The sequence below is a fragment of the Pogona vitticeps genome, chromosome 6, assembly GCF_051106095.1.
Source record: "Pogona vitticeps strain Pit_001003342236 chromosome 6, PviZW2.1, whole genome shotgun sequence".
In the NCBI taxonomy this organism is placed as follows: Eukaryota; Metazoa; Chordata; class Lepidosauria; order Squamata; family Agamidae; genus Pogona; species Pogona vitticeps.
In genome coordinates, this window is record NC_135788.1 from 48,985,115 (window position 1) to 49,002,129 (window position 17,015).

Below are 17,015 nucleotides of genomic sequence, written 5' to 3' on the forward strand. Positions count from 1 at the left end.
TCTGCTTCCTCACTCCTCCCAGCGTTTAGAGAGTGGATTGGGAGACAGTCTTCGGACTGCCTGGTATTGCACTGCCTGGACTGTATTTTCCCTGCCTTCCCTGAACCTTTCTTGACCTAAGAAAAAAAAGAAACAAAATATTCCCCCTCTAGTGGTCGAAGGCAGAATAGCAGCTTCCCATTAGTTTCTATGGACGGAAAAGAGCAGATACGGATCAAATGGTTTTCAATGCATTCCTATGGGAAATGCAGATTTGACCTGAGAACTTTTTGACTTGAGAACCGCCTTCCAATACGGATTAAGTTCTCAAGTCAAGACCCCACTGTGTTGACCAAAGATGCTCAATGACGAGACCAGGGAGCATTCCTATCATATAAAAGAGATGGCCCTTCAGATTTTTTATTTTATTTTTTGCCTACAACTCCCTGGAGCCTTAAGCAGCATAATTAACGGGGAGGAATTCTGTCTCTCTCTGTATTTTGAGGACCACTGTTTCCCACCCCTGATAAAGATAGATGTTGGTGTCAGCCTGCATGAGTTTGCTGAGGTCCCTACCTGAAGCTTTGTTTGGATTCTCTTGCCATCAGAAGTGTAGCAGATAGTGATTGTGAAGACAGGCCTTTTCAGTAGTAGTACCCAGTTTGTGGGTTGCTGAGTTGGGTTTTGTTCAGAATATTTGTTGCTCTGTGTGTCATGTGGTAATTTCTTATACCTTTGAGTTTTAATGAGTTGGTTTTATTCTGCCAGATCTTTGGATGGAAAAAAACAACTTACATAAAAATTATGAATAAAATTAAGTTGCCAATTTCATGTTAATTTTTTTAAAGGCTTGAGGTCATTTGGTGGTAAGAGGAAGAGTTGCCCATTGACTGGCAACAATTAAAGGTAGAAAGTTAAATCTATTTGTTAATCTCAACTACAGGAGACCCATTGAATAAATGGGACTTACTGAGTCAGTGCTTATGTTAGTCCAGTTGATTCAAAAGGTCTCATCTAGTCCTGCTTAACATTTGGATTTAACTTCGTGTTTGCCACTTTTGGTTACATACATGCCCTGAATTAAAAGAAACACATACGCCAATGAAATTGATGAGGATTTCTCTGACCTTGTGAGAGGAGGTGGGTAAAGAAGTGATAGTTCTGCAGGTGAGCATGGTCAGGGGAAGGAAAAAGAATTGAGGACACTTATTAATACAGACTGCAAGGGCACTTCTATACAGGAAGAAAAGAAAAGACCGTTTCTAATTTTGTTCAGATCAGTGGTCTGGGGAAGGTGGTGATTAGATCAGAGGTGAGACAAAAAAATTCAATTTTAAATGCAGTTTTACATCTGCCACCCTGCACGGCTATTAAATTATCTAAAAACTCAATGGAAGAGCATTTAAATGGGCTTTATGCCTTTTGCACATGTATACACAAGCAACAAGCAAGAGATTCAGGACTGTATTTAATGACATGTGTTAAAGCTGATCTATGATTTGAAGAGTGACAAGCTCAAATATTTTCTTGTCCACGAACTTGGTTAAATTGAGACCAGCCATCTGGAGAATGGAGACTGGAATCCTGATAGTATGTTACTGGCATTAAGAATATGAAACATGCATATGGTATAAAATACAATGTCCCAAAGCTGCATTTTCTTCTTCCTACAATTTCCTTACCACAGAATCCTAAAAATTCCCACATGAATACTGTATAATAGTGGTTACAGAATTGGAAGAGACAGGTTCAAATCTTTGCTCAGACATGACATTTGCAGCATGATCTTAGGCCAGTGAGCATTTTTCAGGCTAACTTACTTCATAGAGTTGTTGTAAGGATAAAAATGAGGGTGTGGTCTGAGTGAGGAAGGGAGCCTTGAGTTTGGACAAGGACTGGAATAAAAATGTAACAAAATACTGTTTACTGGTTTAATATAACAGCTCTTAAAAAGCAGATGAGAAAATGTAATAGAAATAAGAATTTTAAATGAATGTTGTGAAAGGGGATCTGGTGAATTTTCAGCTCTGGTCTCCCTGCAATGGAGAAAAGGTTTACTAGGCCATTATTAGTCATGATGGCAGAGGATCAGGATCTACCCTAAACGTACACATGGCATGACCAGTCATGAGCATGAAAAATGTAAAAATTAATCTAGATTATATTTCAAATGTAAGTTTAAAAGGTTTCCAAAGTCTGTCTCTTGCTCCATCCTGGCCACAGAGGTCTTAGCAAACCTCAGCCTTTCTTTTAAATGCCTTCCACCCTTCTGTTTTCATTTAACATTCCAGCTGGGGCCCCTGTGTGAAATGCCAGATGACACTTAATAACCTGATTCCTTCCCAGTTCACTCAGTGTCTTATTTCTTAACATGTTCTTGTCTTTTTTTTTCTCATGGCTTTCTTCCAGGGGGAGCTAGAAAAGCTGAATCAGTCCACAGATGAAATTAATCGGAGAGAAACTGAGCTTGAGGTACTAAGTACTTTCTTGTGGGAGACTTTCCTGTATACTTTTATATAAACATTTAGTTTGGAGTAGGAAATTGAATTGGTTTGGATTTCTATGCTGACTATTAGAGCACACATAAGAAACTGTGAAATAAAATGCTTAAAAAAAAACATGTATAGAAGAGCCTCGTGGCGCAGTGGTTAAACTGCTGTACTTTGCAGCCAAAACGGTGCTCACGCCCTGGGGTTCAATCCCAGGTAGCCGGCTCAAGGTTGACTCAGCCTTCTATCTTTCCGAGGTCGATAAAATCATTACCTAGCTCACGGGGGGCGGGCGGGCAAGGTGTAGCCTGCATAATTAACTTGTAAACCGCCCAGAGAGTGCTTGAAGCACTATGGCACAGTATATAAGCAGCACGCTTTGCTTTTTTTTTACATGCTTTAAGCCAGTGAATGAAACAAAAGTAGGTCAGATATGTCCTACACATGCAGTGAAATGAAATGATACGACTGTGCTCACTGCTCAGAATTTCATTAATCCTTTCATATATCCTATACCAAGGAATAATAAAAGGCAATCAAAATGGTAATTAATCCAGAGGTATGAAAACTGTGCTTTTGCATTTCCTGCAGTGCCTTAACTAAGGCTTGCATGATAACAAAATGTAGCTTTGAAATGCAAGAAAGAATGTCTTGTAGCTCCTTTTGTTGTTGTTTAGCCGTTAAGTCATGTCCGACTCTTCGTGACCCCATGGACCAGAGCATGCCAAGTCCTCCTGTCTTCCACTGCCTCCCCGAGTTGGGTCAAATTCATGTTGGTAGCTTCGGTGACACTTTCCAACCATCTTGTCCTCTGTTGTTGTCTTCACACTTTACCAACATCAGGGTCTTTTCTAGGGAGTCTTCTCTTCTCATGAGATGGCCAAAGTATTGGAGCCTCAGCTTCAAGATCTGTCCTTCCAGTGAGCACTCAGGGTTGATTTCCTTCAGAATGGATAGGTTTGATCTCTTTGCAGTCCAGGTTACTCTCAAGAGTCTCCTCTAGCACCACAATTCAAAAGTATCAATTCTTTGGCGGTCAGCCTTCTTTATGGTCCAGTTCTCACTTCCATACATTGCTACTGGAAAAACCATAGCTTTCATTATGCGGACCTTTGTCGACAAGGTGATGTCTCTGCTTTTTAAGATGTTGTCTAGGTTTATCATCGCTTTCCTCCCAAGAAGAAGGTGTCTTTTAATTTGTGGCTGCTGTCACCATCTGCAGTGATCATGCAGCCCAGGAAAGTAAAATCTGTCACTGTCTCCATATCATCCCCTTCTATTTGCCAGGAGGTGATGGGACCAGTGGTCATGATCTTAGTTTTTTTAATGCGGAGCTTCAGACTATTTTTCAGCTCTCCTCTTTCAACCTCATTAAAAGGTTCTTTAATTAGTCCTCATTTTCTGCCATCAGAGTGGTATCATCTGCATATCGGAGGTTGTTGGGATTTCTTCCGGCAATCTTAATTCTGGCTTGGGATTCATCCAGTCCTGCCTTTCGCATGATGTATTCTGCATATAAGTTAAATAAGCAAGGAGACAATATACAGCCTTGTCATACTCCTTTTCCAATTTTGAACCAATCAGTGGTTCCATATCCAGTTCTAACTGTTGCTTCATGTCCCACATATAGATTTCTCAGGAGGCAGATAAGGTGGTCAGGCACTCCCATTTCTTTTAAGAACTTGCCATAGTTTGTTGTGGTCCACACAGTCAAAGGCTTTTGTGTAGTCAATGAAGCAGAATTCAATGTTTTTCTGGAACTCTCTGGCTTTCTCCATAATCCAGCGCATGTTAGCAGTCTGGTCTCTAGCTCCTCTGCCCTTTCAAAATGCAGCTTGTACTTCTGGGAGTTCTCAGTCTACATACTGCTGAAGCCTATCTTGGAGGATTTTGAGCATAACCTTGCTAGCGTATGAAATGAGTGCAATTGTACGGTAGTTGGAGCATTCTTTGGCACTGCCCTTCGTTGGGATTGGCATGTAGTCTGATCTTTTCCAATTCTCTGGCCACTGCTGAGTTTTCCAAACTTGCTGTAATATTGAGTGTAGCACTTTAACGGTATCATATTTAAGATTTTAAATAGTTCAGTTGGAATGCCGTTACCTCACTGGCCGTGTTCGTAGCCATGCTTTCTAATGTCCACTTGATTTCATTCTTTAGGATGTCTGGCTCAAGGTCAGCAACCACACTATCTGGGTTGTCCAGACATCCAGATCTTTCTGGTATAACTCCTCTGTGTATTCTTGCCACCTCTTCTTGATGTCTTCTGCTTCTGTGAGATCCCTACCATTTTTTTCCTTTATCATGTCCATCTTTGCCTAAAATGTTCCTTTAATATCTCCAATTTTCTTGAACAGGTCTCTGGTTTTTTCCTTTCCATTATTTTGATCTATATCTTTGCATTGTTCATTTAAGAAGGTCTTTTTGTCTCTCCTTGTTATTCTTTGGAAGTCTGCATTCAATTTTCTGTAACTTTCCCTCTCTCCCTTGCATTTTGTTTCCCTTCTCTTCTCTGCTATTTGTAAGGCTTCCTTGGACAGCCACTTTGCTTTCTTGCATTTCCTTTTCTTTGGGATGGTTTTTGTTGTTGCCTCCTGTACAATGTTACGAGCCTTTATCCAAAGTTCTTCAGGCACTCTGTCCATCAAATAGAGTTCCTTAAATCTGTTCTTCACTTCCACTGTGTATTCATAAGGGATTTGGTTTAGATTATACCTGACTAGCCCAGTGGTTTTTCCTACTTTCTTCAGTTTAAGTTTAAATTTTGCTATAAGATGCTGATGATCAGAACCACAATCAGGTCCAGGTCTTGTTTTTGCTGACTGTATAGAGCTTCTCCATCCTTGGCTGCAGAGAACATAATCAATCTGATTTCAGTATTGCCCATCTGGTGATTTCCATGTGTAGAGTCGCCTCTTGTGTTGTTGGAAACGAGTGTTTGTGATGACCAGCTTGTTCTCTTGACAAAACTCTATTAGCCTTTACTCTGCTTCATTTTAAACTCGAAGGTCAAACTTTTCTGTTGTTCCTTTTATCTCTTGACTCTACTTTAGCATTCCAATCCCCTATAATGAGAAGAACATCTTTTTTTGGTGTCAGTTCTAGAAAGTGCTGTAAGTCTTTATAGAATTTGTCAAATTCTGCCTCTTCAGCATCAACGGTTGGTGCATAAACATGTATTATTGTGATGTTGAAAGGTCTGCCTTGGATTCGTATTGAAATCATTTTATCATTTTTGAGATTGTATCCCAGTACAGCTTTTCCCACTCTTTTCTTGACTATGAGGGCTACTCCATTTCTTCTACGGGATTCTTGCTCACAATAGTAGATATGATAATCATCTGAATTGAATCCACCGATTCCCATCCATTTTACTTCACTGACACCCATGATGTCAATGTTTATTCTTGCCATCTCCTGTTTGACCACATCCAGCTTACCAAGGTTCATAGATCTTATATTCCAGGTTCCTACACAGTATTTTTCTTTGCAGCTTCAGACTTTCCTTTCACTTCCAGGTACATCTGCAGCTGAGTGTCCTTTTGGCTTTGGCCCAACCACTTCACTAGCTCTGGAGCTACTTGTCTTTGTCTTCTGCTCTTCCTTAGTAGCATGTTGGACACCTTCTGACCCGAGGATCTCATCTTCCAGTATGATATCTTTTAGCCTTTTGTTTCTGTCCATTGAGTTTTCTTGGCAAGGTACTTGAGTGGCTTGACAGTTTCTGCTCCAGGTGGATTGCATTTAGTCAGAACTCTCCACTATGACCTGTCCTTCTTGGTGTCCCTGCACAGCATAGCCCATAGCTTCTCTGAATTATTCAAGCCCCTTCGCCACGACAAGGCAGCAATCCATGTTTGCAGCTTCTTTTCTGATTATTAACATGAGTTTCTAGATCAATATTTGGTTTTCTTCTGCTGCTCCAACTGGTACTCAGAATCTTCTGGCATGAGAAAAGCAGGAGAAATTATGGTATAATAGATTGGTTAAATCAAGTTTTAAGTGGTCCCAGTGTTTTTTAAAAAGAAAGAAAGACAGAAAGAAAGAAGAGAGATTTCGGCAACATGTAGAGAACTGAAACTGATCATGCATTTAGTCCTGTAGCATGACTGTTAGAAGTGACTAACGATAGACTATTATTGTTCAAAATGTGAGATTCAAGTTTGCCTTGTAACAGCAGTGACTTCTAGAACCTCCGTAATATGTATGGACATCTGCTGGAGTTAGTGATCTCAAATGAATTTTAAAAGATTAGCAGAGTTGTTTTTTCTTTCATGCTACTGCTAGACAATATCATACATAGTGCAAGAAATTAATTTGTATACTGCTTACCATATCTAAATCTATATCTTGGAGGTGTTGACAAAGTCTTTAATTTGAACTGTGTAATGTTACACTGCCAGCATATGAAGGTCACAACAGTGTTACACTTTACAGTGGGAAAACACTAATTGTGTTGACGAATTTGGCGAGCATATAATATAAATGATCATTCTCTGTTCTCATTTGCATCTGTATTCTGTGGTATTTGCTCCTGATTATGTACTGTGTATTTTTGTGTCCCCGCCCCATCCCAACCCATTTGGAAAGAAGAGGCTGTATATATTTACTTAAAACACTATAGTGTGGTATTTCCTGTTGCTTGACATTTAAACTTTCACTCTCCATCTCCAGCTGACAGTAACCAGTGGTGTCGGGTCAGCATTCTGAATCTTGGCAAAGGAAGAGGTGGCTATTCTGGGGAACTGTTGCAATTTCAGATAAGAGATCACTAATATGGCCTCTGGGCATTGGTCTTCACAAGCAGGGGGCACTTGAGGACATACCTCTCTGTAATTTAGGGACATCAGGTGGTTTTTAGTTTGAGTTATGTTGTAGTTTGACTCTGCCTCTTACAAAGGCATGCCAATAATATGGTCAGCAGTACATTCATAGGAAGGTAAATAGCCATAGTAGCAAACCTTGTTCTGTCTTGTATTTAGCAACTCATTTGGTAACCATAGATGGACATGAATTTTGCGTAGGTGAGTCGGTGAGCTGGCAGATGAGAAAATATTCTCTGTAGCCTTTTTCTTTGCTAGATGGTTTGGTTTCTATACCTTCAGTTCTGTCCCTCCTCTACCAGCTTTTTGGCAGGGGTTTGGATTTTAAGGTTTTTCAGATTTTGTTATTTTACAAGACTGACCTGCTGTTTAATGGACATTCCCAGTTGGTCATACACTATGGACAGTATTCACTTAGTCTTAGAACCATTAATACCTATGGATATTATGTCAGAAAAGGTTACCATATGTCAACTTCCAACTCATAGTAAGCGACCCTGAGCATCTACCTTCTCTGTGCTGAATTCAGCTTTTGATGGCCTTGTAGACTCCTTCCAACCTGACTTTTCTATTATTCTATAATAGCTAACTGACATCTTTAGGATGGTTTGAAATCCTGTGTCAGAATGTGAATTCAGTGCATGATGGTGGGTATGCAGTGAAAGCTGTATACTGTATTCTATACACAAACCATGGAAGTTTTTCATTCAGCAAAAACAAATACTGTAACAATCAAAATACAAATGAGTGGTGAATATGTTTTTCGGCATCACTTGCAGTCTTTTGGTTTTAAGTGTGACTAGCAGTCTGTAAAGTCAGTCTTGTGGCATTCTCTGTTCTGTAAGGCAATAAATGACATCCTATATTCCAACAATGGCTCTGTTGCAGCCCAAAGCATTTGTTGCTTCACTGATGATTTGGGAGTGCTTTGTGGGTTGCTGTGGTGGTCTCAGCAAAGCAGAGTAAAATGGATTCTGAAAAGCACAGGGCTGTTGATGGTTGTGGATAAATTAATCTATTGCTTCTTAATGAGTCTTTGATTAGGCTTGGTTAAAATCCATAAATCTGTTGGCACAAAGTGCAGAGTGGAACGCTAATGCTGCAGCAGAGGATTATGGAAGCTTTTAATCTATGCTTTGTATAATGTTCCTGTTCATGACCAAAACGTTTGTAGAAAGAAACTTTTATTAATGTTTTTCACGAAGATGAGCAAGTGCTGTCCTTTATGCTGGCTTTACCAGTAGGCAGAGTGAAATAACTGCTTCAGGTGGAAAAATCAGGGAGGCAGCAGTGTCCCTTAGCCTTTCCTCCTGAATCTCCTGGCGATGCCCTTCTACCTCAGGGTCGTATTTTCAGTGCTGAACTAAGATTTAGCCAGCTTTTGGCCATGGGATAATCACAGAGTACCATATTCTGTATTGCCTCAGGCAGCAAAATGGCTTGGGCAAGCCTTGTTTCATCTGAATTTCTGCTTTTACTTATGCAGGGTGGTAGTAGTGTAAATGATGCCTTTATTGTGAAAGAGCTAAATGATGATACCTCAATCCTGTTGTAAACATCACCACCCTTTACACCATGTTTCTGTTTCTGCGCTAGTTCTTCTTGTATTAATTGAGTCCTAACTCTGGCTCTGTTGTGGGAAGAGCTGCACCAAGAACACCCCAGTACTGTAGTTTCATTTAAAGGGCAGCCTGAATGAAATATGGTGTTATTTCCCCCTAAGAGTTAATTTACATTTTTTGTAAAAAGAGGTAATTTCCCAATCTTGCTTGTATTTAAATAGCACAGCTATTTAAATGTTTAAAGTGCAAATTAATTATTTACATTCAATTAACTTTGTAAGGAGCTTGTCCCTCACATTGCTTGAAGGCTTTTTTTTACTCTGTTCTCTTCTTAGGTATAGTTTTTCTTGCATAGCCATACAACTTCCTCCAAATCCCACAAAATGAAAAAAATATTGTGGCACTTAAAAGACTGTTATATTTCAATATGAGCTTTTGTGGATGTATCTACTTATTCATATCCAAAAAGGACATATCCACAAAAAATCATGGTGAAAGATAGCAGTGGGTCTTCAGGTACCACAGTATTTTTGTTTTATATTTTGTTATTTTTTAAAAAAATGTTTGGATATCTTGCACAGACTAATACTGCTACATCTTTGAAAACTATGTTTATGGGACATGCATTATATTTATTTGAGATACTCCTCCATCCATTCCTGTCTGATAGAAGAGGGAAGTACTTGCTAAATTGCTTGCTTGGCAAGAGATATGAACTCAAGGCTGTATCTTGAGGTATTTTGTGGCCCTGCATGGGCTACAATTTTGACATCCCAATACCATAACTATAGGTTTCCCTGCTATGATCCCAGTACAATTCTTCCCATCCTAGTTATAGATTTCCCCCAAATGTGTTTACCTATAGACCACAGAGAAAGATGATGCTGCACAAGCATGAAAAGCAGTATCTTTAATTGCGTCTCCTCCTAAGACTGTTAGAAAGTAATGTTTGGGGTGAAATGGTTTATGCTGTGTCTCTACAATTTTTTTGCAAAAGCAAGAAAAAGGGAAAAATGTATACACCTTTTTTGTTTTAAATAATAGTCACTTTGAAGGAAAATGTTCCAGTCTAAAGCAGAGTCCTTCTCCCTGAGATCTTACAATGGATTTTTTTGTTTCACATTTGCTTTGTCTCTGCTTGGGCTTTAGCTGTACAATTTCCCCCATCTACTTTCTTTCATTCTCAGGAAATTACATCCTTCTCATTCCACCCTGAAATGATTGCCCTCTCTTCTGACTAGGCTCTTGAGAAAGTGTGCATGCACATGGCTGAGATAACCGTGTTGGGGGCAGTCACTTCCCTAACCGACTGCTAACTATGGTCTTGTATAATATGAGTGAATGGGGGCATACGCTTCCAAGCAGAGCAATTAAAAGATTGAAAAGCATTTCAGAATTGATAGAGACCTCTTTCATAAGTGTCGGAAAGGACACATGACATGCTCCTGTAGTGGTTGCACTAACAAAAAAAAAATCATTGGTTACTATTCTGCAAAGCTACATCTGTAGGTTGCAGGATGAGGATGTATATTTGGACTTCAGATCTGATATTGTTTCATCATCATCATGTTCCATCAAGTCAGTTCTGACCTATGGTAAGCCTTTTCACGGTTTCCCAGGTAGAGAATACAGTGGTGCCTCACTTAGCGATCGCTCTGTTGAGCGATGAAATCGCTTAGTGATGGGGTTTTGGCCATCGCCAGAGCGATCACTTAGCGATGGCCCCTATGGGGAAAAATCGCTTTGCGATGATCATGGGGAAGTGATCATGGCAAAGCGACCCTTTTTGCACAGCTGATCGGCGGTTCCAAAATGGCTGCCGGAAAAACAAAATGGCCACCCGCTGTTTTGCCTCGCTTTAGAGGCACCGAAAATGGCCGCCCCTATGGAGGATCTTCGCATAAGGTCAGTTTTTAAGCCCATAGGAATGCATTAAACACGTTTTAATGCATTTCTATGGGCTTTAAAAAATTGCTTAGCTATTAAATCGCTTAGCAACGTTTTTCCTGGAACAGATTAACGTCACTAAGCGAGGCACCACTGTACTCAGAAGTGGTTTTCCATTCTCTTCTTCTGCGAGTGCCTTGGGACTGTGCAGCTTGCATAAAGCTACACAGGCTGGCTCTACTCACAGGAGGCACAAAGGAGAATCAAACTCCCAGCCTCTGGCTATGTAGCCAGATACTTAAACCACTGAGTTATCTAGTCAGCTTACTCTGATATTAAAATGTTGGATATATTTGAAGCTTGCCTTTGTTTGCATGTATAGCAGAGGTCTCCCACCCCTGGTCCGCGGCCCTGTGCTAGGCCTGAGTGGGACTGGGCCGCGGATAGAGACCTCCCCCCGCACGCACTCACCCCCAGTCCATTTGTGCTTGTGTGTGAGCGCTGCACCTCCCTTTGCGCATGCGCACAAGCACGTGACAGAGCACGTGCTCCTTCGCGCATGTGCATAAGCACAGGGTGCCCCACCTCCCCCAGCTGGTCTGTGGGGCTAAAAATGTTGGGGGCCACTGATGTATAGAATATAACAGTAAAGAAATTAATGGTGATTTCCTTAACTAGTGAAGGTCTAGCACAGAATGCAGACTTGGCCTTTTATGTAAAGTTGAAGTGAGCAAGTGTGCCCCTCCACAATTTTTAGTTTGCAGTTCATGTTATTTTTATGTCTGCAACTCACATCGGTCCTAATCAACATCACGAATAATAAGGAAATCTAGAAATTGTGGATCAAGATGATTTGGAGGGCAATGGTTGCCCTTGAGATAGACTGGGACAGCTGTCTGAAATGGCAGGTGCAGTGATAGAGGGGAGACAGGGTGTGTTGGCAAAGTGTTCAGAACTGTATGTGCCACTTGTGCTAGCCTTGTATCTCTTAAGTTAGCTTGCTACTTTTATGTGGAATAGAGGATACTGTTTGGTCCTACTGTTGAAGCGACAGCCACCTACCAGACTGTTTGGTTTTTGCATATGGAATGGGTAAGGTAGAGTGCCGTCTTTACCTCAGGCACAGGAATGTATTGGGTCAGCTTCAGTAGAATGGATTAAAAGAGATTGGGGAGAAAATGAACATTGTATGTTTGGGAATACAGTATCTGGATTATTTGAACAGCCTTGAAAAATCTTCACAGAATAGTGGCAAGCCTTTGTGAGTTCACAGGTTGTGAGAGTCCATAGCACTCTTGCTGACATTCATGGCCAGAATATAATGACTCACTGAGCATGGACTGTGACCCATATTTATATATTCTGTTGCTTTCCGTGAGAGTATGACGTTCATGAGCTTGTAAATGATGACCTCTGAGAACTAAGGGCTAAGTCATGGAGCTGTGTAGGGGGAGAGAATATGTTTTCAACTCACGCGTACAGAATTGGTGAGAATATGGAACGGAAAGACATGCTGTGCATTGAATAATTGATAGGGCTTGAAAATTTTTAGAATGTCTCACCAGTCAAAAATTTCACCAGTCAGCATGACCAGACTATAGCCTTGCAATCTATGTTAACAAATTTAAACTAGGCACTTGTTCACTTTTATTTCTATGTAACAATGCATGTAAACCCAAAATATTACGTATGGGGGAATCACTGATTTATACCCTCAGACTTGGGTTGCCTTATTACCTGCATGCTTGTGGGGTCACGAAGCTTGTATTTTGAATGCCTTTCTTTTGAATGTCTCCAGCAAAAATAAAACTGAAAGCACAAGTGCCCGGCCTCTTAAGGAGCCATAGTTCCCTCTCGCCCCAGGATGTGTCCTCGTTCGGTTGAATTTTGGAGCAGGGAATCTCCATATTCTCCAGCAAGGGACTGACTACTCTACATTCTCCTACAGAGCTATACTGTATCTCCATGTGCCGCTCATACTTTTTTCTCACAGGAAGAGGGCAGTTTTCCTTTTGCAATGGGAGGGGGGAGGGGAGGACTGCAGGATTAGAGAGAGAGACAAGTTCATCCAACAGCATTTTTCACTCGTCACAGACGAGTGGACAAGTACATTTTTCAAGCCCTTATAATTGATCTCCAAATACTCTTTAATATCTTCAGATTTGTCATTGTACAATATAGTGGCGCCTCGACTTACGGCCCTAATCCATTCCAGAAGATGGAACGTAAGTCAAAATGGTCGTAAGTTGAAGCATGCATTCATGGGAACACGATTAATCCATTCCGGCAAAAAACCCACTCCAAAAATAAAATAAAAATAAACAGAGCAAGCCCCACGCTGGGACTGCAAAACAAAAACAAAAACAAAAACAAAAACAAAAAAACACCAAAAAACAAACGACACACCACAGAAACATAAGCCCCTCCAGCCCTGCAAAACACACCCAGAACAGTTTTTAAAAATCAAAAACCAGCTCCTTAACTTACCAGGCAGTCCCAAGCCTCCTCCTCGGCGCTCCTCACTGCCCTCCGCAGGCTGATACTGCTGCCGGTGCCAGATCCCTGGCGAGCAGCTGCCGATGCTGGTTCTGGAGTGGGAGGCGGTATCGGCCCATGGAAGGCGCCGAGGACTGAGGTGCCTGTCCTGGCGAGCAGCCTCTTTGCCACCAATGGTTTAAATTTGCCACTTTTCTCCCCTGCCTTTTCTCACTGCCCTCCGTGGGGCCGCTGCCGCTGCTGGGTCCCAGCCCTCGGCCTTGGCGCGGGGGCGGAGGGGGCCCTGATCCCAGCTCCCGGAGGAAGGGTCCTGCTGGCCAGGCTTGGCAGAGCCTCTCGCAGCGCTTCCTTGCCAGGAAGGAGGTGTCGTCGGCATGGGAGGACCCTTCCTCCAGTAGATGGGATCGGGGGGCCCTCTGCTCCCACGCCGAGGCCAAGGACCGGGATCCCACCATCAGGTGCAGTAGCACCCCGCCACCTCCTCATCCATTTCCCTAATCATTGGGGCGAAAGAGCTACAAAGAAGCAGTCTCTTCGCCACCAATGGTTTGAATTTCCCGCCTTTCCCCCCTGCCTTTTCCTGGTTGTAACTTGAAGCTCCGGTTGCAAGTCGAAGCCAAATTTTGCAGCCGGAGCCGGTTGCAATTCGAAATGGTCATAAATAGGGACGGTCGCAAGTCGAGGCACTGCTGTACATACATTGCTTGTACGTATTCAGTGTTATGCCTTTCTATGAGTTGCTCATATTCCTGTAGGTCTGCAGAGTTAAAGGGAGGCAGATGCTGGCCATGATGCTAGCTCTCCACAAGGGCTATTGGAGGCTGTACCCATTATCTCCTGGGTAAAATAAAATGGGAAAGGGAGCTCAGCCTGCCCCCTTCCACTGCCCAGTGAAAATGAAGGTTCCATTTTCTTTGTTCCTCCCTTTTTGTTGTGTGCTATTGGATTGTGAACCTGTGGACAGGGGCTCTCTTCTAATATATTTACTGCTGTTACTTCATCACTGATGTTTTAGGATTAGAGTTATTGTAGTATTGCGTTTATTGTATTTCAGGTTCTGAGACCAGAGTTAGGCACTGCAATCAGACAGCAACTATGGTGAAGTGATGAACTGTAGGGCTTTATATACCAAAATATCACAGATGTATCCCTATCCTATACTATCCTATTCTGAATTGTTCTGATCACCCCAATTTGAAGTGCTCCTCTTTTTGCACCCTCTCAAAAGGGTAGTCATGTGGTCTGTTGTATTTAGGACAATCCTTTGTCTGAAGGATTATGCAGTCCCAATCCCACTACGAAACACCTGAAGAGACAAACTGTAGGCTTTAAAGTTGCCTCCCAGTAGATTGTACTTGGACAGCCAACTCAGTAGGCACACGGGTCCCCCGGTAATACCTTTCACAGCTATGCTAAGATGTATATCTATTCAAATTGTAGTTACTATTTTAAAAATTGTGTCTATACATGTAAAGTAGCATGTGTCAATGCTTATGAAAATCAGTTGCCTTTCCCTTTTTAGTGATGCATCAGGTTTATTCTAGATTTGGCTCCAATTGGTTGCTAGCCAACGCTATTGATATGAAAAGAGTTTTTCTCATTCGCATAATTGTTATACTGAGGACTAGTGACATAACCTGCTAGTTGTTTTTTCCCTGTAGAAATATATCTGGATGATCATATCCTTGATATATGTGGTAGAATTCTAGTAGAACTATAATGCAAATCTACAAAACTTTCTTCACCACTGGCATTTCAAATCATGCATTTTGCCTTGTTTCTGGGGTTCCATTTATTACTTACATCACCCTTAAGTAGAAAAAAAAAAAAACAGGGAAAATCCAAATGTGCCCATGCCCTGCTTTCAATATTTTAGTCAAGGCTTACATGTTGTTTTCTTACTCTTTATCTGCATTATAATTGCAAATATAATTTCAGATATGTAAAAATTCACATGTACTAAATTGGTTTCTCAACTGATCTACCCACAAAGTCAAGAATAACAGGCTTCCCAGTGGGAATTTGTTCCAAAGAAGGCCAGCCAGGAAACAAACAGGAACAGAATGAAGTCATTTGTGATACAAATGTTTTAAGAAACAGAATGTCACAGGTAATAATTGTGAAGAATAAAAGGAAATATCATATTGCTCCATTGATATTGGATGGTTGGTCAAGTGTGGGGAAGAATGCTGCTGAGCAGCTGTGAATGATGCAAAATGACTCCAAAATCATGCATATGTTAATGAGCTGCTTTATCCAAAATATGTTACTTCCTTCTGTTAACCTGCCCACAGCTGAAAGGAAGCTGTATTTTCATTCAACAATACAGCGTGAGAGCAAAATGTGGGATGTAACTGTCATGATCCCACGTGGCCCCTGCTTGTTTTACCACACTAAGAGCTCATGCTACATGTCTTTCAGCTGCCACCAGTTGATTACATCAACATTGTTTATAATTAGTAATAGAAGTCCAGTCAAGGTGTCATTTTTTAAAGAACTGAGTAGAAATTGTTTATTGTTACAGATGATGATAGTTCAAGCAATGGTGTTAACTCTTAAGAAACATCACCCTTCATCCGCTCTCAACCACCTCTTTCTCGAAACTCTCAGTCTCCCTGACTCCCCCTTCTCCTGCTGAGTCTCTTATATCTCGTGACTTCTTTGGGATTGGGATGTAGACTGATCTTTTCCAATCCTCTGGCCACTGCCGAGTTTTCCAAACTTGCTGGCATATTGAGTGTAGCACCTTAACAGCATCATCTTTCAAGATTTCAAATAGTTCCACTGGAATGCCATCACCTCCACTGGCCTTGTTGTTAGTCATTATTTCTAAGGCCCACTTGACTTCACTCTCCAGGATGTCTGGCTCAAGGTCAACAGCCATACTGTCTGGGTTTTCCGGGACATCCAAATCTTTCTGGTATAATTTCTCTGTGTATTCTTGCCACCTCTTCTTGATGTCTTCTGCTTCTGTGAGATCTCTACCATTTTTTTTCCTTTATCATGTCCATCTTTGCATAAAATGCTCCTTTAGTATCTCCAGTTTTCTTGAACAGATCTCTGGTTTTTCCCTTCCTATTATTTTCCTCTATTTCTTTGCACTGTTCATTTAAAAAGGTCCTCTTTGGAAGTCTGCTCCTTTGTATTTTGTTTCCCTTCTCTTCTCTGCTATTTGTAAGGCCTCGTTGGACAGCCACTTTGCTTTCTTGCATTTCCTTTTCTTAGGGATGGTTTTTGTTGCTGCCTCCTGGACAATGTTAAGAGCCTCCATCCTGTACAATGTTAAGATCCTTTGGTGGACTCCCTGTCCACCAAATCCAATTCCTTAAATCTGTTCTTCACTTCCACTGTGTATTCATAAGGGATTTGGTTTAGATTATACCTGACTAGCCCAGTGGTTTTTTTCTACCTTCTTGAGTTTAAGCTTGAATTTTGCTATAAGAAGCTGATGTTCATAGCCACAATCAGCTCCAAGTCTTCTTTTTGCTGACTGTATAGAGCTTCTCCATCTTTGGCTGCAGAGAACATAATCAATCTGATTTTGGTATTGCCCATCTGGTGATGTCCATGTGTAGAGTCGCCTCTTGTGTTGTTGGAAAAGAGTGTTTGTGATGACCAGCTTGTTCTCTTGACAAAACTCTATTAGCCTTTGCCCTGCTTTGTTTTGAACTCCAAGGTCAAACTTTTCTGTTGTTCCTTTTATCTCTTGACTCCATAAATTGGTGTTCCAATCCCCTATAATAACAAGAACATCTTTCTTTGGTGTCAGTTCTAGTGCA

The 17,015-nt window shown here is 41.3% G+C and overlaps 1 protein-coding gene across 3 annotated transcripts in view; it reads left to right on the forward strand.

Moving 5' to 3' along the window:
- Positions 1-17,015, forward strand: part of SH3BP5 (SH3 domain binding protein 5) — a 65,071-nt gene that overhangs the window by 1,928 nt on the left and 46,128 nt on the right. For 2 of the 3 annotated variants that reach the window (XM_073003485.2, XM_073003484.2), the window contains one exon: positions 2,389-2,451. In XM_073003485.2, the coding sequence (XP_072859586.1) occupies positions 2,389-2,451 (63 nt within the window). Of the gene's footprint in view, positions 1-2,388; positions 2,452-11,752; positions 11,833-17,015 lie in introns of those variants that run through there. The other variant, XM_073003486.2, reaches the window with a different exon arrangement.